The sequence below is a fragment of the Ranitomeya imitator genome, chromosome 3 (genome assembly GCF_032444005.1).
Source record: "Ranitomeya imitator isolate aRanImi1 chromosome 3, aRanImi1.pri, whole genome shotgun sequence".
In the NCBI taxonomy this organism is placed as follows: domain Eukaryota; kingdom Metazoa; phylum Chordata; class Amphibia; order Anura; family Dendrobatidae; genus Ranitomeya; species Ranitomeya imitator.
The window spans coordinates 785,246,016-785,272,862 of NC_091284.1; the positions used below are offsets into that span (position 1 = coordinate 785,246,016).

General features: G+C 43.3%; 1 protein-coding gene across 1 annotated transcript in view; it reads right to left on the minus strand.

The window, feature by feature from the left end:
• LOC138671193 (high affinity choline transporter 1-like) overlaps positions 1 to 23,534 on the minus strand; it is a 37,873-nt gene extending 14,339 nt beyond the window's left edge. The window contains exons 1-5 of the mRNA XM_069759153.1: positions 23,308 to 23,534; positions 10,800 to 10,913; positions 7,355 to 7,516; positions 6,015 to 6,163; positions 1,130 to 1,273 (exon numbers count right to left, since the gene is read on the minus strand). Of these exons, the coding sequence (XP_069615254.1) occupies positions 1,130 to 1,273; positions 6,015 to 6,163; positions 7,355 to 7,516; positions 10,800 to 10,913; positions 23,308 to 23,485 (747 nt within the window). The 5' untranslated portion in view covers positions 23,486 to 23,534. The remainder of the gene's footprint in view (positions 1 to 1,129; positions 1,274 to 6,014; positions 6,164 to 7,354; positions 7,517 to 10,799; positions 10,914 to 23,307) is intronic.
• Positions 23,535 to 26,847: the final 3,313 nt, after the last annotated feature.

A 26,847-nucleotide genomic window follows, 5' to 3' on the forward strand; every position in this document is an offset into this window, starting at 1 on the left:
CCCCTAAATTAATTCATTGAGAAGTATAGTTTGGAAAATGGGGTCACTTATGGGGGTGGTTTCTGCTGTTCTGGCATCTCAAGGGGTCTGCCAATGTGACATAACACCCTCAAACCATTTCAGCAAAATTTAAACTTCAATATGGCTCTTCTTCCCTTTGCTTTTGCACTGTGCCTCAAAAATAGTTTTCGACCACATACGGAGTGTTGGCGTATTCAGGAGAAATTGCACAACAAAATGTACTGTGCATTTTCTTTTGTTATTCTTGGGAAAATAAAAAAAATTGGGGCTGAAAGAACATTTTTGTGGGAAAAATGTGATTTTTTTTTATTTTCATGGCTCTATGTTATAAACTTCTGTGAAGCATCTGGGGGTTCAAGGTGCTCACCAAACAGTGGATTTCCCCCACATATGGGGTATTGACGAACTCAGGAGAAATTGCATGACAATATTTGAGGTTACATTTCTCCTGTTACCTTTATGAAAATAAAATTTTGGGGGATAAAGTAAAATTTTTGCCAAAAAAAGTAAAATGTTCATTTTTTCCTTCCACATTGCATTAATTCCTGTGAACACCTGAAGGGTTAATAAACTTGTTGAATGTGGTTTTGTGGACTCTTTGAGGGGTGCAGTTTTCAGAATGATGTCATTTTTGGGTATTTTCTGTCACATAGACCCCGAAAGTCACTTCAAATGTGAGGTGGTCCGTAAAAAAATGGTTTTGTAACTTTTGTTGTACAAATGCGAAACCGCTGGTCAACTTTTAACCATTATAACTTCCTAACAAAAAAAAAAAATAATGTTTCAAAATTGTGCTGATGTAAAGTAGACATGTGGGAAAAGTGATTTATTAACCATGTTGTATGACATATCTCTTTGGTTTAAGGGCATAAAAATTCAAAGTTTGAAAATTGTGATTTTTGTTTTTTACAAATTTCCAATATTTTCACAAATCACAAACTAATTTTACCACTATTATGAAGTACAATATGTCACAAAAAAATCTCAGAATCAGCGGGATCCGTTGAAGCGTTTCAGAGATATTACCTCATAATGTAAGATTAAAAAAAGAGGCCTGGTCATTAACCTACAAAGTGGTAGAGTTAAAATGTTATAAAATGAATCTTACCAGGTATAAAATATCATCTACCCATATTCCAATATATTGCATATCAATTTTTCCAAGCCAGGGATCCTGAAAAAAACCGTGGATAGCAGTTTCTGCAATATTGTTAGTGGCAGAGTTCAGAAGTGCAAATGGTATACAGATCCACTGTAGATGGGAACATAAAGAGCTTATAGTTAATGCAAATGAATGGACAAGATTATGCAGTAACTACATTAAAAGGACTTTGATATTCCTCCCATCTGCAAGAATATAAGTACTATAATACTGCTCCTATGTACAAGAATATAACTACTATAATACTTCCCCTATGTATAAAAATATAACTACTATAATACTGCCCCCTATGTATAAGAATATAACTACTATAATACTGCCCCTATGTACAAGAATATAACTACTATAATACTGCTCCTATGTACAAGAATATAACTACTATAATACTGCTCCTATGTACAAGAATATAACTACTATAATACTGCCCCCTATGTACAAGAATATAACTACTATAATACTGTTCCTATGTACAAGAATATAACTACTATAATACTGCCCGCTATGTATAAGAATATAACTACTATAATACTGCCCCCTATGTATAAGAATATAACTACTATAATACTGTTCCTATGTACAAGAATATAACTACTATAATACTGCCCGCTATGTATAAGAATATAACTACTATAATACTGCCCCCTATGTATAAGAATATAACTACTATAATACTGCCCCTATGTACAAGAATATAACTACTCTAATACTGCTCCTATGTACAAGAATATAACTACTATAATACTGCTCCTATGTACAAGAATATAACTACTATAATACTGCTCCTATGTACAAGAATATAACTACTATAATACTGCCCCCTATGTACAAGAATATAACTACTATAATACTGTTCCTATGTACAAGAATATAACTACTATAATACTGCCCCCTATGTATAAGAATATAAGCAGTTAATACAAGAGAAGATAGTATTCTGCTACAGATGGATCTGGATAAGTTGGAAACTTGGGCTGAAAGGTGGCAGATGAGGTTTAACAATGATAAATGTAAGGTTATACACATGGGAAGAAGGAATCAATGTCACCATTACACACTGAACGGGAAACCACTGGGTAAATCTGACAGGGAGAAGGACTTGGGGATCCTAGTTAATGATAAACTTACCTGGAGCAGCCAGTGCCAGGCAGCAGCTGCCAAGGCAAACAGGATCATGGGGTGCATTAAAAGAGGTCTGGATACACATGATGAGAGCATTATACTGCCTCTGTACAAATCCCTAGTTAGACCGCACATGGAGTACTGTGTCCAGTTTTGGGCACCGGTGCTCAGGAAGGATATAATGGAACTAGAGAGAGTACAAAGGAGGGCAACAAAATTAATAAAGGGGATGGGAGAACTACAATACCCAGATAGATTAGCGAAATTAGGATTATTTAGTCTAGAAAAAAGACGACTGAGGGGCGATCTAATAACCATGTATAAGTATATAAGGGGACAATACAAATATCTCGCTGAGGATCTGTTTATACCAAGGAAGGTGACGGGCACAAGGGGGCATTCTTTGCGTCTGGAGGAGAGAAGGTTTTTCCACCAACATAGAAGAGGATTCTTTACTGTTAGGGCAGTGAGAATCTGGAATTGCTTGCCTGAGGAGGTGGTGATGGCGAACTCAGTCGAGGGATTCAAGAGAGGCCTGGATGTCTTCCTGGAGCAGAACAATATTGTATCATACAATTAGGTTCTGTAGAAGAACGTAGATCTGGGGATTTATTATGATGGAATATAGGCTGAACTGGATGGACAAATGTCTTTTTTCGGCCTTACTAACTATGTTACTATGTATGTTACTATGTTACTATAATACTGCCCCTATGTACAAGAATATAACTACTATAATACTGTTCCTATGTACAAGAATATAACTACTATAATACTGCCCCCTATGTACAAGAATATAACTACTATAATACTGTTCCTATGTACAAGAATATAACTACTATAATACTGCCCCCTATGTACAAGAATATAACTACTATAATACTGCCCCATATGTACAAGAATATAACTACTATAATACTGCTCCTATGTACAAGAATATAACTACTATAATACTGTTCCTATGTACAAGAATATAACTACTATAATACTGCCCCTATGTACAAGAATATAACTACTATAATACTGCTCCTATGTACAAGAATATGACTACTATAATACTGCTCCTATGTACAAGAATATAGCTACTATAATACTGCCCCCTATGTACAAGAATATAGCTACTATAATACTGCTCCTATGTACAAGAATATAACTACTATAATACTGCTCCTATGTACAAGAATATAACTACTATAATACTGCTCCTATGTACAAGAATATAACTACTATAATACTGCTCCTATGTACAAGAATATAGCTACTATAATACTGCCCCCTATGTACAAGAATATAGCTACTATAATACTGCTCCTATGTACAAGAATATAACTACTATAATACTGTTCCTATGTACAAGAATATAACTACTATAATACTTCTCCTATGTACAAGAATATAACTACTATAATACTGCCCCTATGTACAAGAATATAACTACTATAATACTGCCTCTATGTACAAGAATATAGCTACTATAATACTGCCCCCTATGTACAAGAATATAACTACTATAATACTGCTCCTATGTACAAGAATATAACTACTATAATACTGCTCCTATGTACAAGAATATAACTACTATAATACTGCCCCTATGTACAAGAATATAGCTACTATAATTCTGCCCCCTATGTACAAGAATATAGCTACTATAATACTGCCCCCTATGTACAAGAATATAGCTACTATAATATTGCCCCCTATGTACAAGAGTATAGCTACTATAATACTGCCCCCTATGTACAAGAATATAACTACTATGATACTGCCTCCTATGTACAAGAATATAGCTACTATAATACTGCCCCTATGTACAAGAATATAACTACTATAATACTGCTCCTATGTACAAGAATATAACTACTATAATACTGCTCCTATGTACAAGAATATAACTACTATAATACTGCTCCTATGTACAAGAATATAGCTACTATAATACTGCCCCCTATGTACAAGAATATAGCTACTATAATACTGCTCCTATGTACAAGAATATAACTACTATAATACTTCTCCTATGTACAAGAATATAACTACTATAATTCTGCCCCTATGTACAAGAATATAACTACTATAATACTGCTCCTATGTACAAGAATATAACTACTATAATACTGTTCCTATGTACAAGAATATAACTACTATAATACTTCTCCTATGTACAAGAATATAACTACTATAATACTGCCCCTATGTACAAGAATATAACTACTATAATACTGCCTCTATGTACTAGAATATAGCTACTATAATACTGCCCCCTATGTACAGGAATATAACTACTACTAGATTGTGGCCCGATTCTAACGCATCGGGTATTCTAGAATATGCATGTCCCCGTAGTATATGGACAATGATGATTCCAGAATTCGCGGCAGACTGTGCCCGTTGCTGATTGGTCGAGGCAACCTTTACGACATCATCGTCGCCATGGCAACCATTATGACATCATCGTCGCTGTGCCCGTTGCTGATTGGTCGAGGCCTGGCGGCCTCGACCAATCAGAGACGCGGTATTTCTACGTCGATGCTGTGCCGGTCTCCGATTGGTCGAGGCCTGGCGGCCTCGACCAATCAGAGAGCCGGGATTTCCAGGACAGACAGACAGAAAGACAGACAGACAGACAGACGGAAAAACCCTTAGACAATTATATATATAGATAATACTGCTCCTATGTACAAGAATATAACTACTATAATACTGCTCCTATGTACAAGAATATAACTACTATAATACTGCCTCTATGTACAAGGATATAGCTACTATAATTCTGCCCCCTATGTACAAGAATATAGCTACTATAATACTGCCCCCTATGTACAAGAATATAGCTACTATAATATTGCCCCCTATGTACAAGAATATAGCTACTATAATACTGCCCCCTATGTACCAGAATATAACTACTATGATACTGCCTCCTATGTACAAGAATATAACTACTATAATACTGTTCCTATGTACAAGAATATAGCTACTATAATGCTGCCCCCTATGTACAAGAATATAACTACTATGATACTGCTTCCTATGTACAAGAATATAGCTACTATAATACTGCCCCCTATGTACAAGAATATAACTACTATGATACTGCCTCCTATGTACAAGAATATAACTACTATGATACTGCCTCCTATGTACAAGAATATAACTACTATAATACTGCCTCCTATGTACAAGAATATAACTACTATAATACTGTTCCTATGTACAAGAATATAGCTACTATAATACTGCCCCCTATGTACAAGAATATAGCTACTATAATAGTGCCCCCTATGTACAAGAATATAACTACTATGATACTGCCTCCTATGTACAAGAATATAACTACTATAATACTGTTCCTATGTACAAGAATATAGCTACTATAATACTGCCCCCTATGTACAAGAATATAACTACTATGATACTGCCTCCTATGTACAAGAATATAGCTACTATAATACTGCCCCTATGTACAAGAATATAACTACTATAATACTGCCCCCTATGTACAAGAATATAACTACTATGATACTGCCTCCTATGTACAAGAATATAACTACTATAATACTGTTCCTATGTACAAGAATATAACTACTATAATACTGCTCCTATGTACAAGAATATAACTACTATAATACTGTTCCTATGTACAAGAATATAGCTACTATAATGCTGCCCCCTATGTATTTAGCCAACAATGAAAACAAATTCTACTTACCAATCCAAGTACCATAAAAACAATCTGTATGACATCAGTATAAGCCACAGAGTAGAAACCGCCAAACAATGTATATGTAATGACAACACAAGCTGATATCAGGATTGACAGGTAATTACGAATATCCAGTATGACACTGACTGCAGAAGCTGTAATGGAGAAGTACCGCACAGTATCACATTATTATAGCAATAACCACAATCAGGAGAATCTTCTTCAAGTCATGTCTTATGAGATTAGGTGAGAACCTTTTGTCAACAAGTTGTTCCATCTGTTTCTAATGACAACCAGCAGAATTGTGAGTGCTGCTCTGGAGTATCTTAGGGTACCGTCACACAGTGGCACTTTTGTCGCTACGACGGTACGATCCGTGACGTTCCAGCGATATCCATACGATATCGCTGTGTCTGACACACAGCAGCGATCAGGGATCCTGCTGAGAATCGTACGTCGTAGCAGATCATTTGGAACTTTCTTTCGTCGCTGGATCTCCCGCTGTCATCGCTGGATCGGTGTGTGTGACACCGATCCAGCGATGCGTTCGCTGGTAACCAGGGTAAACATCGGGTTACTAAGCGCAGGGCCGCGCTTAGTAACCCGATGTTTATCCTGGTTACCATCGTAAATGTAAAAAAAAAAAACACTACATACTTACATTCCGGTGTCCGTCAGGTCCCTTGCCGTCTGCTTCCCGCACTGACTGACTGCCGGCTGTAAAGTGAAAGCAGAGCACAGCGCGCTGTGCTGTGCTTTCACTTTACGGCCGGCAGTCAGTCAGTGCGGGAAGCAGACGGCAAGGGACAGACACCGGAATGTAAGTATGTAGTGTTTTTTTTTTTTTACGCTGGTAACCAGGGTAAACATCGGGTTACTAAGCGCGGCCCTGCGCTTAGTAACCCGATGTTTACCCTGGTTACCCGGGGACCTCGGCATCGTTGGTCGCTGGAGAGCTGTCTGTGTGACAGCTCTCCAGCGACCACACAACGACTTACCAACGATCACGGCCAGGTAGTATCGCTGGTCGTGATCGTTGGTAAATCGTATAGTGTAACGGTACCCATACAGGCTGTAACCATGGATCACAAGGTAATTATGTAATCTAAACAATGTCGCTCTGGTCTTTTTGTAGATTTCATCTGTGTTTAAACTACACTATTATAGGGGTATCCTGGCCAGAAACATTCATCCTCTTAGCCTTTAACCATCGATCTAGTATTTATCACCTTTACAAGTGGATTTGTATTAAATATTTTTGGCTACAATTCATCAGGCGAACCATCCCGTCATAATCATCTTATTCATCAACATTAAAAAAATTAATAAAATAAATCTAGACAAACACTTAACTAAAGACGCCAGGATGGCAGCAAACCAGCAAACGTCTGCTATGAGGGCCGGGATGAAGAGGAGCATTGTCATGGAGTTCCCGTAGACTTCTTGAAAAGGGTCCATCATTGTCAAGTACTTCTTTGATCTCATTGGTTTTACAAAAAAGATGGAGCCTAGAGGCAGAAGCAAAGTAACACAGTAAGTTCTTATGTGCAGGGTCCTCTCTTCTGTACAGTGTCAGTTCTTATGTGCAGGGTCCTCTCTCCTGTAGAGTGTCAGCTCTTATGAGCAGGATCTTCTCTCCTGTAGAGTGTCAGCTCTTATGTGCAGGGTCCTCTCTCCTGTAGTGTCAGCTCTTATGTGCAGGGTCCTCTCTCCTGTAGATTGTCAGCTCTTATGTGCAGGGTCCTCTCTCCTGTAGAGTGTCAGCTCTTATGTGCAGGGTCCTCTCTCTCCTGTACAGTGTCAGCTCTTATGTGCAGGTCCTCTCTCCTGTATAGTGTCAGCTCTTATGTGCAGGGTCCTCTCTCCTGTATAGTGTCAGTTCTTATGTGCAGGGTCCTCTCTCTCCTGTACAGTGTCAGCTCTTATGTGCAGGTCCTCTCTCCTGTATAGTGTCAGCTCTTATGTGCAGGTCCTCTCTCCTGTATAGTGTCAGTTCTTATGTGCAGGGTCCTCTCTCTCCTGTACAGTGTCAGCTCTTATGTGCAGGTCCTCTCTCCTGTATAGTGTCAGCTCTTATGTGCAGGGTCCTCTCTCTCCTGTACAGTGTCAGCTCTTATGTGCAGGATCCTCTCTCCTGTATAGTGTCAGCTCTTATGTGCAGGGTCCTCTCTCCTGTAGAGTGTCAGCTCTTATGTGCAGGGTCCTCTCTCCTGTAGAGTGTCAGCTCTTATGTGCAGGGTCCTCTCTCTCCTGTACAGTGTCAGCTCTTATGTGCAGGTCCTCTCTCCTGTATAGTGTCAGCTCTTATGTGCAGGGTCCTCTCTCTCCTGTACAGTGTCAGCTCTTATGTGGAGGGTCCTCTCTCCTGTAGAGTATCAGATCTTATGTGCAGGATCCTCTCTCCTGTAGAGTGTCAGCTCTTATGTGCAGGATCCTCTCTCCTGTAGAGTGTCAGCTCTTATGTGCAGGGTCCTCTATCCTGTAGAGTGTCAGCTCTTATGTGCAGGGTCCTCTCTCCTGTACAGTGTCAGCTCTTATGTGCAGGATCCTCTCTCCTGTACAGTGTCAGCTCTTATGTGCAGGGTCCTCTCTCCTGTAGAGTGTCAGCTCTTATGTGCAGGATCTTCTCTCCTGTAGAGTGTCAGCTCTTATGTGCAAGATCTTCTCTCCTGTAGAGTGTCAGCTCTTATGTGCAGGGTCCTCTCTCCTGTACAGTGTCAGCTCTTATGTGCAGGATCTTCTTTCCTGTAGAGTGTCAGCTCTTATGTGCAGGGCCCACTCTCCTGTACAGTGTCAGCTCTTATGTGCAGGGTCCTTTCTCCTGTACAGTGTCAGCTCTTATGTGCAGGATCTTCTTTCCTGTAGAGTGTCAGCTCTTATGTGCAGGGCCCTCTCTCCTGTACAGTGTCAGCTCTTATGTGCAGGGCCCTCTCTCCTGTACAGTGTCAGCTCTTATGTGCAGGGTCCTTTCTCCTGTACAGTGTCAGCTCTTATGTGCAGGGTCCTCTCTCCTGTATAATGTCAGCTCTTATGTGCAGGATCTTCTCTCCTGTAGAGTGTCAGCTCTTATGTGCAGGATCTTCTCTCCTGTACAGTGTCAGCTCTTATGTGCAGGGTCCTCTCTCCTGTACAGTGTCAGCTCTTATGTGCAGGATCTTCATTCCTGTAGAGTGTCAGATCTTATGTGCAGGGTCCTCTCTTCTGTACAGTGTCAGCTCTTATGTGCAGGGCCCTCTCTCCTGTACAGTGTCAGCTCTTATGTGCAGGGTCCTTTCTCCTGTACAGTGTCAGCTCTTATGTGCAGGATCTTCTTTCCTGTAGAGTGTCAGCTCTTATGTGCAGGGTCCTCTCTCCTGTACAGTGTCAGCTCTTATGTGCAGGGCCCTCTCTCCTGTACAGTGTCAGCTCTTATGTGCAGGGTCCTCTCTCCTGTACAGTGTCAGCTCTTATGTGCAGGATCTTCTTTCCTGTAGAGTGTCAGCTCTTATGTGCAGGGCCCTCTCTCCTGTACAGTGTCAGCTCTTATGTGCAGGGCCCTCTCTCCTGTACAGTGTCAGCTCTTATGTGCAGGGTCCTTTCTCCTGTACAGTGTCAGCTCTTATGTGCAGGGTCCTCTCTCCTGTAGAGTGTCAGCTCTTATGTGCAGGGTCCTCTTTCCTGTAGAGTGTCAGCTCTTATATGCAGGGTCCTCTCTCCTGTAGAGTGTCAGCTCTTATGTGCAGGATCCTCTCTCCTGTAGTGTCAGCTCTTATGTGCAGGGACCTCTCTCCTGTAGAGTGTCAGCTCTTATGTGCAGGGTCCTCTCTCCTATAGTGTCAGCTCTTATGTGCAGGGTCCTCTCTCCTGTAGAGTGTCAGCTCTTATGGGCAGGGTCCTCTCTCCTGTAGAGTGTCAGCTCTTATGTGCAGGGTCCTCTCTCTTGTAGAGTGTCAGCTCTTATGTGCAGGATCTTCTTTCCTGTAGAGTGTCAGCTCTTATGTGCAGGGCCCTCTCTCCTGTACAGTGTCAGCTCTTATGTGCAGGGCCCTCTCTCCTGTACAGTGTCAGCTCTTATGTGCAGGGTCCTCTCTCCTGTACAGTGTCAGCTCTTATGTGCAGGATCTTCTTTCCTGTAGAGTGTCAGCTCTTATGTGCAGGGCCCTCTCTCCTGTACAGTGTCAGCTCTTATGTGCAGGGCCCTCTCTCCTGTACAGTGTCAGCTCTTATGTGCAGGGTCCTTTCTCCTGTACAGTGTCAGCTCTTATGTGCAGGGTCCTCTCTCCTGTAGAGTGTCAGCTCTTATGTGCAGGGTCCTCTTTTCTGTAGAGTGTCAGCTCTTATATGCAGGGTCCTCTCTCCTGTAGAGTGTCAGCTCTTATGTGCAGGGTCTTCTCTCCTGTAGAGTGTCAGCTCTTATGTGCAGGGACCTCTCTCCTGTAGAGTGTCAGCTCTTATGTGCAGGGTCCTATCTCCTATAGTGTCAGCTCTTATGTGCAGGGTCCTCTCTCCTGTAGAGTGTCAGCTCTTATGGGCAGGGTCCTCTCTCTTGTAGAGTGTCAGCTCTTATGTGCAGGATCTTCTCTCCTGTAGAGTGTCAGCTCTTATGTGCAGGGTCCTCTCTCTTGTAGAGTGTCAGCTCTTATGTGCAGGATCTTCTCTCCTGTAGAGTGTCAGCTCTTATGTGCAGGGTCCTCTCTCCTTTTATCTTATTATCTGCTCATTACTTTGATTTGTAGTTTTACTAGTTTGTTACTATCTCAATGGTAAAATATGTTGGTGTGCTTCCACCTTAGGTTACATGTTGGCTGTTACCTAAGATTAATGCTATGGAAAATCCCAAGGGAGCTTGAAGCCATGCCAGTCCTCGTCCAGGAAGGTAGACGATCTCAGCAGATCCATTAATGTACGCACCTCCAACCCAAGTAGCTGAAAAAGAAGATTATTAGAATCTTAGTCATTAATGTATTATTCAAATCTCTTTACCTCATACTTTGCCTTCTTTGAGCTGTGATATAACGCGAAAATTAAAACGTTTTTAAAAGTTGCTTTCTTTACAAAATTTGGTACTACATAGAGATGAGCCTACTTTTCAAGGTTCGGTTCAGTTCAGCGAAAGTCCCTATGTTTGCCAAACATGTTTGCCGAACAGGTCGACGAACATACCCGAACCCCATTAAATTCAATGGGAGGAAAAACCAAACGTATACACAATACTTTAAGGGGTGAGAAAAACAGCTTCACTAACAGTTTGTCTGGTACCATGAGCCCCCTCAATTGCTGTAATCAATATGGCATTTGCCTGTGTGAAGACAGTCCGGAACTTAGAGATATTTTTATCCCTTCCACTTCTCCTCTGCTTCCACCTCTTCCTCTGGGACCACCATCTCCTCCCGCAGACTACTGAAAGTGTGGTCTTGCATGTAGATAACTGGAATAGTGATGCTGATGACAGCATTGCCAGCATTAACCATCTTAACAGCTATTTTGAAACTGTGCAGAAGGGTGCAGAGGTCCTTCATCTGTGCCCACTCCGCAAGTGTGATTTGCACCACATCCGTAAAGTGTTGGCCCAGACTATGCATAAGAACATGCTGCACCAGGGCTCATTGCTGCTGCTCAGTTACTGCAACATGTGCAGAGTGGCATTCCACCATGTCTGCACATCGGAAATCAAACAGTTAACCAGTAGGCCAAAAGACCTCTCGATCTGCAGAAGTGAGCACATGGCATCCATGGTTTCTGCAGCCGCACATCCAGGCCAGGATAGTAGCAAAGAAATTGCTGTACCACCAGTTGAAGACATGAGCCATAAAGGCACGTATGTGAGGTTGTCCCAGCTTAGGGCCGCCACCAGGTTTGCACCGTTATGACACGCGGTCTTCTCTGGCTCCAGGTTCAGTGGACTCAGTCATTCCACTAACTCGGTTTGGATAGCTGTCCGCAACTCGTGATATGTGTGACTGCGATCTCCAAATCATATTAATTTAAACACTGCCTATATTGCAGTGAGCCCTGGCTGTGTAGTGCAGAGGTGGGAGTTATTCTCTCTGCACTGTTGGAACACATGTCTCATTCAGGGAGAAGTTGAGGGCACAGATGGAGGCCCTAGAGGAGGTGGAGGAGTCATAAGCAGTGGAGGAAGTGATAGATACAGAGGTTTGTCTCGCAAACCTTGGGGATTCCAAGACTTGTGGAGCAGCCTCTTGCCCACCTGCCCCCACAGCCACCAGAGTCACTCAGTGGCCAGTCAGTGAGATGTAACACCCCTGCTCATATTTGCTTGTCCAGGTTTCAGTGGTGAAATACCCCCTGGCAGACATACATTTTTTCAGGGAACAGGGGATGTTGTCTGCGACATGCTGGTGTAGTGCAAGCACAACTTTTGTAGGGAAGTAATGGCGACTGGGCAACTGGTACTGGGGGACTGCGACGGCCATCATCTTTTGGAAACCTTCTGTATCCACCAGGTGGAAAGGCAGAATTTCCATGGCCAACAGATTGAAGATGAAGGAGTTCAAGCTTTTATGTTTCGCACGGTTAGGAGGAAACATTCTTTTATGTGATCACAACTGAGAGACTGAGGGCTGGCTGCTATGCTGAGAGAGTGTGGGGTAGGGTAAACAGGAGAAACTGCTGGACTGTGAGTGAGGTGCAGGGGGAGATGTTATGGTGTGTTGAGTGAAACAAAAACAGGAGACATATCCATTTAAGTAACAACTAACGAGCTCTCACTCACCCCTACTGTAGGGGGTAAACAAGTGGAAGTTCTGTGGCCGGAGACCTGTGTGAGAACACTTGCCACAGTGATGGAGGAAGAAGAAGCAGCAGATGTAGTTGATGGGAAAGCCAGTGGTTGGCGAGACTGTGTGATTCCCAGACTAAGGCATGTTGATAGCGCATGTGTCGATTCATGCATGTAGTAGTCAAATTATTGCAACTTTTGCCTCTACTGAGTTGGTTTTTGCTAAGTTGATAGATAACGTGAGTTGGGTCATCTTTTACAGTCTCAAAAAAGGCCCAGGCTAGACAACTCTTGCCACCCCTGTGAACTGCAGTTGTGGCTGAGGATACAGTGCTTTTCATGTTTGCATCACTTCGTGTCTATGCGGGAAACCACGAAGTATCCTGGATTCTGCTCAGATCCTACTTTTCCAGCCCTGGATCCAACGGGAAACAATTTTGGACACCGATGCAGAAGCTTTTCTCCTCTGGATTCTGTGAATCTTTGGAGCAGACCTCTGATGCCCATGGAATAGAATGATTGAACAGCTCTGCAGACTGTCCCAACTGTTGTTCCCCACAGTTAGTTAGGCGGTTGGAAATTTGTGATGCAGGGGAAACAAGGGTGATTGCGTTGCTACCTCTTAGGATTGTACTGTGTAATGTTAAGGTGGATGACAAGGAGGAGAGGCCACTTGATGCAGCGCTAGCACAAACTATTTGGATTAGCAAATGGGGCCTCCTGGCTGAACCCCAATATTAATCCCTTAACGATTTTGATTAGCAAATGGGGCCTTCTGATTCCTCACTGCAAAACAGTTTTAGCCCAAGCGATTTGAATTAGCAAATGGGGCCTCCTGGCTGAACCCTAATATTAGGCCTAATGATTTTGATTAGCAAATGGGTGATCCTGATTCATCAATGCAACACAGTTTTAGCACAATCTAGTTAGATACTGAAAGATCGATTTGAAACAGGACATGATCTTATCTAACTAAATCACAAGTTTAGTTGCAGCAGCAGCGGCCACTCTGTGCTGTTAGGCTGCCGTCACACTAGCAGTATTTGGTCAGTATTTTACCTCAGTATTTGTAAGCCGAAACCAGGAGTGGAACAAATAGAGGAAAAGTATAATAGAAACATATGCACCACTTCTGTATTTATCACCCATGCCTGGTATTGGCTTACAAATACTGATGTAAAATACTGACCAAATACTGCTGATGTGACGGCAGCCTTACATTGAGAAAATGCAGCCAGCAAAACAAGATGTCTGCTTTTTATATGGAGAGGAACATGTGAATTCACCAGCCAATCACAGAAGTACTTGTGTTATGACGTTGTGGATGGTTTCTGTGCCCTGATTGGCTGCGGTAATGTGAACATATTAAGCTACTAAAGGAAAAAAATTACACTCCGCATCTCCTTTGACCTAGACACACCCCTTCCCATCATAAAACATGTGCCCCCCCACTCCTCACACAGCACCACTATCCTAGACAAAGTCAAAACAAATGCAGTAGTGGAAATGCAATCATTTATCGACATTTGACTGAATGTTGCCGCCTTTGAGGAAAAACACTCGAGAAACTGAGCACAAATTCAAATGTGCTATGTTCTTGCCAATTTTGAGATTGGCAAAGGTTTTCCGAATTCTCATCTCTAGTACTACATACCCTGTCTTTTTATATATACAGTTGAAACCAGAAGTTTACACACATCATATAAAAAGACATATATGCATGTTTTTCTCATTATTTGACATTATATCAGTATAAACCTTTCCTGTTTTAGGACAATTAGGCAAGACCGCTACGTCATCTCGCGAGACAGCAATGCATTCTTTGGACCGGAGAGTCGCGAGGAGCAGGAGAGGCGCCGGAAGGTGAGAATATAATGATTTCTTATTTTTTTTATTATTTTTAACATTAGATCTTTTTACTATTGATGCTGCATAGGCAGCATCAATAGTAAAAAGTTGGTCCCACAGGGTTAATAGCAGCGTTAACGGACTGCATTACACCGCGGCATAACGCGGTGTAACGCAGCCATTAACCCTGTGTGAGCGATTACTGGAGGGGAGTATGGAGGGGGCACTGATGGAAGGTAGGAAAGGGGCGAATTCGCGGCCGGACTGTGCCCGTCGCTGATTGGTGATTGGCGACCAATCAGCGACTCAGGATTTCCGTTACAGACAGACAGAAAGACAGACAGAAAGACGGAAGTGACCCTTAAGGTACCTTCACACATAACGATATTGTTAACGATATCGTTGCTTTTTGTGACGTAGCAACGATATCGTTAATGAAATCGTTATGTGTGACAGCGACCAACGATCAGGCCCCTGCTGGGAGATCGTTGGTCGCTGAATAAAGTCCAGAACTTTATTTCGTCGCTGGACTCCTCCTGACATCGCTGGATCGGCGTGTGTGACACCGATCCAGCGATGTCTTCACTGGTAACCAGGGTAAACATCGGGTAACTAAGCGCAGGGCCGCGCTTAGTAACCCGATGATTACCCTGGTTACCATCCTAAAAGTAAAAAAAAACAAACACTACATACTTACTTACAGCTGTCTGTCCTCCAGCGCTGTGCTCTGCACTCCTCCTGCACTGGCTGTGAGCGTCGGTCAGCCGGAAAGCAGAGCGGTGACGTCACCGCTCTGCTTTCCGGCCGCTGTGCTCACAGTCAGTGCAGGAGGAGAGCAGAGCACAGCGCTGGAGGACAGACAGCTGTAGATAAGGTAACGTTCACACTAGCGTTCGGCTAGTGTGCGTCGCGCTAGCGTCGGGCGACGCAGCGGCGACGCACGCGTCATGCGCCCCTTTGTTTAACATGGGGGACGCATGCGTTTTTGCTTGTTGCGTTTTCCGGCACGTGCGTCTTTTTTGACGCTAGCGTCGGACCAAGAAAACGCAACAAGTTGCATTTTTCTTGCGTCCGATTTTCGTCAAAAAACGACGCACGCTTAGTTACCCGATGTTTACCCTGGTTACCGGCATCGTTGGTCGCTGGAGAGCGGTCTGTGTGACAGCTCTCCAGCGACCAAACAGCGACGCTGCAGCGATCCGGATCGTTGTCAGTATCGCTGCAGCGTCGCTTAATGTGAAGGGACTTTTAGACAATTCTATAGATAGATGTAAACTTCCGGTTAGATAATCCCTTTAAGAAAATTAGATCTCAGTCCACTAATTCTATTCATCCCTCCAAACTGGAGAGTTAGGAAAAACTCCCAAGCGGCATTTCAGCGAAAAACATACTTTAAGGCTACTTTCACACATCATTTTTTTTGCCGTCAATCACAATCCGGCGAATTTTAAAAAAAACTTTTGCCGGATCCGTTTTTCTGTCATAGATAGATAATACGGACATACTAATGTATTTGTTTGCTATAATGGAAGCCTATGGCGCCGGATCCGTAAAATGACGAATATGGTGACGGATTCCGTTTCGGGTCTCTGACAATTTCTCCCTTCCCTCTCCTCATGAGTGACATGTTTGTCCCTGTGGTCATATATGGGGATTTATATGTAAACATGTGTGTATTAAAGTGCACAGACCAACATCCTTGGGGGCCCTTCACTCTAAGTGTTCATACAGCTTTGAGCTGAGTAGACTGTGACAGTGCAGCATGTTATCTTAACTAACCAGATGTGTATTTTCAGTAACCTAGGAGGAATAGACTGTTAAATATACTCTATGTTGACGTGTTTCTTTCTTATGTTGGTCTAGAGCAGGAGAAGGCAATTAATTTTCCCAAGAGACCACATGAGAGACCGTAACTGTGGTAGAATGCCGAACCAATAGGCTGAAATTAATTAGGCTCAATAATAATATTGACATATTAATTGTAATTATTATATTAACAAATATATTAATATTAATTATATCACTTAATATTGAGCAGAATTAAGTATGCTGACATCCCCCTATATACCATTTGAATACAAATACAGCCCCTTTATTATATCATATGAGGCCAGAATCTGAGGCCCACGCAGCCTCCGAATGGCCAGCATCTGAAGCCCATGCAGCCTCCGAATGGCCAGCATCTGAGGCCCACGCAGCCTCCGAATGGCCAGCAACTGAGGCCCACGCAGCCTCCGAATGGCCAGCATCTGAAGCCCAAGCAGCCTCCCCATGGCCACCATTTGAGGCCCACGCAGCCTCCGAATGGCCAGCATCTTAGGCCCATGCAGCTTCCGAATGGCCAGCACCTGATGCCCAGGCAGCCTCTGAATGGCCAGCATCTGAGGCTCATAAAGCCTCCCCATTGTTAGGAGTCGAGTTTCCTCTGCTGCACAGGGGGAATCTCGATCCGTGTCTGCTGCGGTCTCCCATTCTGCATCGGCCGCAGTGGAGCCTGCTCAGCGGAGACGTCGCTCCCAGCGTCTCACTGAGACTGATACTGTGCAAAGGGTTACTACTGCCTCTCCAGCTTTTCTGGGACTAAGTCCTGCTTTGCACACACTGAGTATGCCCAGGGCAAGATCTCTCAGTGGAGATCTAGGGTCACATGCTCAGGTACTGCAGCAACTTCCATTGGTCCTTCTTGGAAGGTCCTGTAGGTGCTAGGACTAAGTCCTGCTTTGCACACACTGAGCATGCCCAGGGCAAGATCTCTCATTGGAGATCTAGGGTCAAATGCTCAGGTACTGCAGCAACTCCATTGGTCCTTCTTTGAAAGGTCCTGTACGTGCTGCAGCTATTTAAGGCTCGCATGACCGCACGGCCATGCGCTAGTATCTTCATATGTTATGTCATTTGCGCCAGTGTGGTCATGTGTTCATATGTGTTCAGGGACCCGGCTGAAATAAGCCCCTAGAATGCTGGCACCTCCGGCGAGGAGATTGTGTTATGTGTGTTCAGGGACCCGGCTGAAATAAGCCACTAGAATGCTGGCACCTCCGGCGAGGAGATTGTGTTATGTGTGTTCAGGGACCCGGCTGAAATAAGCCACTAGAATGCTGGCACCTCCGGCGAGGAGTTTTGTGTGCATGCATGACCACTGACTGCTCTCATTTGGGTAGTTAGCCTGTGCCTCTGTGAAAGTCTAACAGGGCACAGAGCCTTGCCTTCTCGGCTGCTCTGTGAAGCTAACAGAGCTGGTTCATACCGCGATATAGTGCCTCCGTTTACTTAGCAGCAGGTTCTTTCCTGCACGGTGGATCCCGGGTTGCGAATGCACCAATCTCACTTAATAAATATATTCGGTGCGTTCCTCCAACCCTAACACCCATGGCCAGCATCTGAGGCCCACGCAGCCTCCCCATGGCCACCATATGAGACCCACATATCCTCCCCATGGCCACCATACGAGCCCCAAACAGCCTCCGCATGTTCATGTTAATACCCCCATAGCTTCCCCATGTCCATGATAAGTCCCATATAGCCTCCCCGTGTCCATGATAGGTCCCATATAGCCTCCCCATGTCCATAATAAGACTATATAGCCTCCCCATGTCCATGATAAGTCCCGTATAGCATCCTCATGACCATGATAAGTTCCATATTGCCTTCCAATGTCCATGATAAGTCCCATAAAGCCTTCCCATGTCCATGATAAGTCCCATATAGCCTCCCCATATGCAACTAAGCATCCCATATACTTAGATAAATGTAAAAAAACACCACATATTCATCTTTCTCTCGTTTCCACAGTACTCTGCTTCTGCCTCCGGTGCGCTGACTCTCCGCAGTACACAGCTGATGCAATGACATGACATCATCGCGTCAGCTGTTTCACACTCTGATTGGTGGAGGAAAGATCCCCCTCCTCCATCAGTGCAGTCAGTGTGTATGGAGAGTGGCTGCGGAGATGGCGAGCGGGTGGGCAGAGACAACGAGCGGACAGATGAGCGAGAGGGTGGGCAGGCAGAGACAATGAGCTGACGGACGAGCGAGTGGGCGGGTGAGCAGAGACAATCAGCGGCAGACGTGGGCCACTGTTTTCAGCCCCTTGGTTGTCTCGTTCCACAGGTCGGACTGGAACAGCCAGAGGACGGATGTGGACCATGGGCCGCACTTTACCCAGGTCTGGCCTGGTGTCTGAAGTGTTGACTCTTCTTGTAGGTTAAATTGATGTTTGTAAATTGATAAATGATTATTTACCTTTTATATCAGCTGCTACAGTTTATTACATAGTTACATAGTAACATAGTTAGTAAGGCCGAAAAAAGACATTTGTCCATCCAGTTCAGCCTATATTCCATCATCATAAATCCCCAGATCTACGTTCTTCTACAGAACCTAATAATTGTATGATACAATATTGCTCTGCTCCAGGAAGACATCCAGGCCTCTCTTTAACCCCTCGACTGAGTTCGCCATCACCACCTCCTCAGGCAAGCAATTCCAGATTCTCACTGCCCTAACAGTAAAGAATCCTCTTCTATGTTGGTGGAAAAACCTTCTCTCCTCCAGACGCAAAGAATGCCCCCTTGTGCCCGTCACCTTCCTTGGTATAAACAGATCCTCAGCGAGATATTTGTATTGTCCCCTTATATACTTATACATGGTTATTAGATCGCCCCTCAGTCGTCTTTTTTCTAGACTAAATAATCCTAATTTCGCTAATCTATCTGGGGATTGTAGTTCTCCCATCCCCTTTATTAATTTTGTTGCCCTCCTTTGTACTCTCTCTAGTTCCATTATATCCTTCCTGAGCACCGATGCCCAAAACTGGACACAGTACTCCATGTGCGGTCTAACTAGGGATTTGTACAGAGGCAGTATAATGCTCTCATCATGTGTATCCAGACCTCTTTTAATGCACCCCATGATCCTGTTTGCCTTGGCAGCTGCTGCCTGGCACTGGCTGCTCCAGGTAAGTTTATCATTAATTAGGATCCCCAAGTCCTTCTCCCTGTCAGATTTACCCAGTGGTTTCCCGTTCAGTGTGTAATGGTGATATTGATTCCTTCTTCCCATGTGTATAACCTTACATTTATCATTGTTAAACCTCATCTGCCACCTTTCAGCTCAAGTTTCCAACTTATCCAGATCCATCTGTAGCAGAATACTATCTTCTCTTGTACTAACTGCTTTACATAGTTTTGTATCATCTGCAAATATCGATATTTTACTGTGTAAACCTTCTACCAGATCATTAATGAATATGTTGAAGAGAACAGGTCCCAATACTGACCCCTGCGGTACCCCACTGGTCACAGCGACCCAGTTAGAGACTATACCATTTATAACCACCCTCTGCTTTCTATCACTAAGCCAGTTACTAACCCATTTACACACATTTTCCCCCAGACCAAGCATTCTCATTTTGTGTACCAACCTCTTGTGCGGCACGGTATCAAACGCTTTGGAAAAATCGAGATATACCACGTCCAATGACTCACCGTGGTCCAGTCTATAGCTTACCTCTTCATAAAAACTGATTAGATTGGTTTGACAGGAGCGATTTCTCATAAACCCATGCTGATATGGAGTTAAACAGTTATTCTCATTGAGATAATCCAGAATAACATCCCTCAGAAACCCTTCAAATATTTTACCAACAATAGAGGTTAGACTTACTGGCCTATAATTTCCAGGTTCACTTTTAGAGCCCTTTTTGAATATTGGCACCACATTTGCTACATCTCTTAGCCAGCTTGGTTACATGTGGGGATTCCCTAGCAACCAGGCAACTCCCACATGTACTTATGCTGACTAACTGCTGTAAATCATTCAGCTGCGATGATGAGAACTAAATCTCCGAGCACTAAAAAATACTCGCAGGACCCCCGAGCATGCTCAAAAAATCTTGAGTAACGAGTATATTCGCTCATCACTCAATCTCACTCACTCAAAGGATCATTTTTCCCATACAGTAATGCAATAAATAAATACATTTACATTTTAAGAATAAAAGTAATTAAAAAGTCTTATGTGCCCCAAAATTGTACCAATCAAAACTACAAGTAGGTGTAAATCTTGTGCATAAATTTGGTGTAACTGGACATTTCCTCCCTAAAAAATACTAAAAATCATTCAATACATTATATAAAGATTGTATGCCAAAGTCCAAAATCTCCAACAGGCCCCTAAGTATCACACGGATCACAATATGGATATTGTTATAGGATTCAAAGGGATCTTTTTGTTTCCTCCTCACCACCTACTAGGATTCAGGTCATAGATCCATCTGCAATCTCTGCTCCTATTATAATTACTCCCTTGTATTCAACCCCACAAAAGCCAAATAAAATTAAGTCATCATGAAAAACAACAAGCTATGGAAAAGTAAAAAGGTATATACAGTATATAAATATTCTAAGGCTCTAAGTAACTGTGTTATTAAGGTACCCAAATTAAAATGATCTCTGTCCTTAAGGGTATGTGCACACGTAGATAGAACCCCTGTGGATTTTTCCGCACCTGTTTTGGTAAATCTGCAGGTAAACCGCACTGTGGATTACCTGCGGAAGTACTGCAGATTTACCGCGTTTTCTTTGCGGATTTTGTGCGTATTTCACATGTGGTTTTACACCTGCGGATTCCTACACTGTGTGCAGAATTATTAGGCAAGTTGTATTTTATTTTTATTTTTTTTTATTTTATTTTTTTATATAGCACTAACATATTCCGCAGCGCTTTACAGTTTGCACACATTATCGTCGCTGTCCCCGTTGGGGCTCACAATCTAAATTCCCTATCAGTATGTCTTTGCAATGTGGGAGGAAACCCGGAGGAAACCCACGCAAACACGGAGAGAACATACAAACTCTTTGCAGATGTTGTCCATAGTGGGGCTTGAACCCAGGACTCCAGCGCTGCAAGGCTGCTGTGCTAACCACTGCGCCACCGTGCTGCCCATTTTGATCACATGATACTTTTTATACATGTTGTCCTACTCCAAGATGTTCAGGCTTGAGAGCCAACTACCAATTAAATAAATCAGATGATGTGCATCTCTGTAATGAGGAGGGGTGTTGTCTAATGACCCTATATATGGTGTGCGTAATTATTAGGCAACTTCCTTTCCTTTGGCAAAATGGGTCAGAAGACAGATTTGACGGGCTCTGAAAAGTCCAAAATTGTGAGATGTCTTGCAGAGGGATGCAGCAGTCTTGAAATTGCTAAACTTTTGAAGCGTGATCACCGAACAATCAAGCGTTTCATGGCAAATAGCCAACAGGGTCGCAAGAAACGTGTTGGGCAAAAAAGGCGCAAAATAACTGCCCATGAATTGAGGAAAATCAAGCATGAAGCTGCCAAGATGCCATTTGCCACCAGTTTTGCCATATTTCAGAGCTGCAACGATACTGGAGAAACAAAAAGCACAAGGTGTGCAATACTCAGGGACATGGCCAAGGTAAGGAAGGCTGAAAAATGACCACCTTTGAACAAGAAACATAAGATAAAACGTCAAGACTGGGCCAAGAAATATCTTAAGACTGACTTTTCAAAGGTTTTATGGACTGATGAAATGAGAGTGACTCTTGATGGGCCAGATGGATGGGCCAGAGGCTGGATCAGTAAAGGGCAGGGAGCTCCACTCCGACTCAGACGCCAGCAAGGTGGAGGTGGGTACTGGTATGGGCTGGTATCATCAAAGATGAACTTGTGGGACCTTTTCGGGTTGAGGATGGAGTGAAGCTCAACTCCCAGACCTACTGCCAGTTTCTGGAAGATAATTTCTTCAAGCAGTGGTACAGGAAGAAGTCAGTATCGTTCAAGAAAAACATGATTTTCATGCAGGACAATGCTCCATCACATGCCTCCAACTACTCCACAGCGTGGCTGGCCAGTAAAGGTCTCAAAGAAGAGAAAATAATGACATGGCCCCCTTGTTCACCTGATCTGGACCCCATAGAGAACCTGTGGTCCCTCATAAAATGTGAGATCTACAGGGAGGGAAAACAGTACACCTCTCGGAACAGTGTCTTGGAGGCTGTGGTGGCTGCTGCACGCAATGTTGATCGTAAACAGATCAAGCAACTGACAGAATCTATGGATGGAAGGCTGCTGAGTGTCATCATAAAGAAAGGTGGCTATATTGGTCACTAATATTTTTGGGGTTTTGTTTTTGCATGTCAGAAATGTTTATTTCTGAATTGTGTGCAGTTATATTGGTTTACCTGGTGAAAATAAACAAGTGAGATGAGAATATATTTGGTTTTTATTAAGTTGCCTAATAATTCTGCACAGTAATAATTACCTGCACAAACAGATATCCTCCTAAGATAGCCAAATCTAAAAATAACCCACTCCAACTTCCAAAAATATTAAGCTTTGATATTTACGAGTCTTTTGGGTTGATTGAGAACATAGTTGTTGATCAATAATATAAATAATCCTCTAAAATACAACTTGCCTAATAATTCTGCACACCGTGTATTATGGAGCAGGTGTAAACCCCAGCGGAATCCGCACAAAGAATTGACATGCTGCGGAATAAACAACGCAGCATTTCCGCACATTTTTTTCTGCAGCATGTACACTGCGGATTTTGTTTTCCATAGGTTTACATTGTACTGTAAACTCATGGAAATCTGCTGCGAATCCGCAGTGTCAAAACCGCTGCGGATTCGCAGCAAAATCCGCAACGTGTGCACATCCCCTAATAATAGACCCATATCCTGCAATCACCAGACATACCTGTAGTAGTAAATAATCCAATAACCATATTGACTTTTCTTCCCCCAACAATGGCAACTTCCATCCGATTTCCATTCTTTTGCAACCTTTTGGCTTTTTTTGAAGCCCAGACTCCGATTCCCAATGTTGCCGCATAGAACAGAAGTACAGACAGCAGAGCAGGGACGTTCAGAGCCATCACAAATCAACAGTGGTGAATGAGAAAGCCGAATAATGCTTTGCAGACAAGTTACTGTCTTGTGAGCAGACATGTGGGTCCTACTGAACAGCAAGAAATCTGTGATGATCCTTCAAAACAAAGGGCCATTCAATAAAAGTGTCTCCTCGTCTTATCTTGTGTTGGAGATTTCTGAATTCTGTCAAATGGACTCAATGTTGAATGGAGACTTGTGACCTTCTGACATGTACATTTATGCATTTTCCCTTATAAATTCTTCACATCTGTCCTGTGTATCATGGGTGTTGAATTTTCAAAGCATCTGAAGAGCCTTAAGGAGGGAAATAACTTAGAAATCCTGGTCCTACAGACTCCTGACCTATCATGTGCTATTTTTGACTTTGATGTCTTATGTGGTAGATTTGCGTATGGGTCCTCTTAGGCTCCAGGATCAGGACCCTGGCCACATGTTATAGACCACTGCCATGGCATTAGTTCTTATTGGTGCTAATGAGCTTTAAACGATAGCTAAGCTGTTCTATGTTCCTCCAAGAAACAGTTGTCCGAACACTGTCCACGACCTTCGTAAAGCCATAGACAACCCTTGCACCAATGAGGGGCAGGAACTCTGAAACAGCTCTCCCCAGATTATTGTGTTTTCATTTTAGAGCAGACAGATTTGTTTAAAATTATTAGTTATTCAAGTCCTTAGTCCTTAAAGGGTCAAGCACTGAGAAATATGGTAGCTACTTCCAATAGGGGGCACTATAGAGACTTTCTTAGGACGACAACTAATTACAGAATTTAAATGAGGAACAAATAGTATCTGTCAGTCACATGAATAACTGACAGCTCTCTTCTAGATATCGGCAGTAGGAGTCATTAGATAAACCTAATGTGTTTAGAGCTCAATGGGTTGGCAAACTGGGCAAGTGCCCATGGCCCGTAGTTTCCTGGGATAACACAGAAGACAAGAACCCAGTGAAAATTAAACCACCCATAATTATTTAAAAGTTTTTGGTGATATTTTTTGGGAATTAATCTGTAGTATTATGTGGACACTATAGGGAGCATCATTGGGTGTATTTTTTATATATTAATTATTATTTGTATAGATGAGTGAATTGACCCTATGACAATCGCTGTTCCTAAAATCTGTGGTTTCATGTGAATTAAATTAATTTTAGATTCGATTCACGTTTAGCAAAAAAAAAAAAATTGGCCAGCACCATTTCCCAGACATCAGAGAGCAGGGCAACGTCTTTTTGAATAGCCACAAGAGCTCCCCTTAATGCCCTACATCTATGACATTTTATGGAAACAGGAACATATGGGCTACTTGCACAGTAAACAAGTCTGTAGGAACATGTTCACACACCACCAAGAAACTTGAAGACACAAAAGAGCATGGTAAAACCAAAAACACTCATTTTAAAAAAAATCACAGTAATCCGCAAGTGCTAGTAAAAAGGTGTTAAAAAAGGGTATTTGGTTGATACGTTTTTTGCAAAAAATGTATACTAAGCTGCTCCACCAAACGTCAAGGTATACCCATATAGAGCAGTCCTAACTGATGTATGCAATCCTTATCTGACATCTTGTGGATTACCATACCTTGTAGAGTGGTGGTCAGTACCTGGGACCTCATGGATCGGTGGGTCCCAGAGGAGCACAGTTTGTATGGCAGAGTTATTTTCCATCTCCAGAGTCACAGGGTAATTGTCTCTCTCCTATAGTGTCAGCTCTTATGTGCAAGATCCTATCTCCTATAGAGTGTAAGCTCTTATGGTCAGCAGGGTCCTCTCTCTCCTATAGAGTGTAAGCTCTTATGGTCAGCAGGGTCCTCTCTCTCCTATAGAGTGTAAGCTCTTATGGTCAGCAGGGTTCTCTCTCCTGTAGAGTGAAAGCTCTTATGGTCAGCGGGGTCCTCTCTCTCTCCTGTAGAGTGTAAACTCTTATGGTCAGCAGGGTCCTCTCTCTCTCCTGTAAAGTGTAAGCTCTTATGGTCAGCAGGGCTCTCTCTCTCTCTCTCTCTCTCCTGTAGAGTGTAAGCTCTTATGGTCAGCAGTGTCCTCTCTCTCCTATAGAGTGTAAGCTCTTATGGTCAGCAGGGTTCTCTCTCTCTCCTGTAGAGTGTAAGTTCTTATGGTCGGCGGGGTCCTCTCTCTCTCCTGTAGAGTGTAAACTCTTATGGTCAGCAGGGTCCTCTCTCTCTTCTGTAGAGTGTAATATCTTATGGTCAGCAGGGTTCTCTCCTGTAGAGTGTAAGCTCCTATGGTCAGCAGGGTTCTCTCTCTCTCTCCTGTAGAGTGTAAGCTCTTATGGTCAGCAGGGTCCTCTCTCTCTCCTGTAAAGTGTAAGCTCTTATGGTCAGCAGGGCTCTCTCTCTCTCCTGTAGAGTGCAATCTCATATGGTCAGCAGGGTTCTCTCCTGTAGAGTGTAAGCTCCTATGGTCAGCAGGGTTCTCTCTCTCTCCTGTAAAGTGTAAGCTCTTATGGTCAGCGGGGACCTCTCTCTCCTGTAAAGTGTAAGCTCTTATGGTCAGCAGGGTCCTCTCTCTCTCCTGTAGAGTGTAAGCTCTTATGGTCAGCAGGGTCCTCTCTCTCTCCTGTAGTGTGTAAACTCTTATGGTCAGCAGGGTCCTCTCTCTCTCCTGTAAAGTGTAAGCTCTTATGGTCAGCGGGGACCTCTCTCTCCTGTAAAGTGTAAGCTCTTATGGTCAGCAGGGTCCTCTCTCTCTCCTGTAGAGTGTAAGCTCTTATGGTCAGCAGACTCCTCTCTCTCCTGTAGAGGGTAAGCTCTTATGGTCAGCAGGGTCCTCTCTCTCTCTCCTGTAGAGTGTAAGGTCTTATGGTCAGCAGGGTTCTCTCCTGTAGAGTGTAAGCTCTTATAGTCAGTGGGGCAGACCTCCATTCCATCTTCCATTCCAATCTTACTCTGCACCATGATGGCACTTGCTCTGCACTTTGACAGTGGTGGCTAGAGGTCAATGGACACCTGTAGCCAAACATCAGGCTAGTAGCCCAATGTCGTGCCAACGCCTCCTGATGGTTTGTGTAGACAATGTTGCCTTAGGCTCAGTTTGTGACATCTAGTTTCGCCTGCAGCACAGATTCTATCACAGTGGGCCATTCTTCAAATCTGAGGAGACCACATGGGCAATGCTATGAAGATACCTTTGTAAGGTAACATCACACACAGGATGCACACACAGTTGAAAGTGTGATGGTGCGCCTGAGGGGGTAGCTGGGAGAGCAGGGCTCTCAACTCATAGGCCACATAGCAGCCCCCTGATCTGAGCTAGTAGTAGGATATGCCACTGGTGGTGTGTACTGCAGACACATCATCCACCAATCACAGCACTGGATGTACAGTACATGCA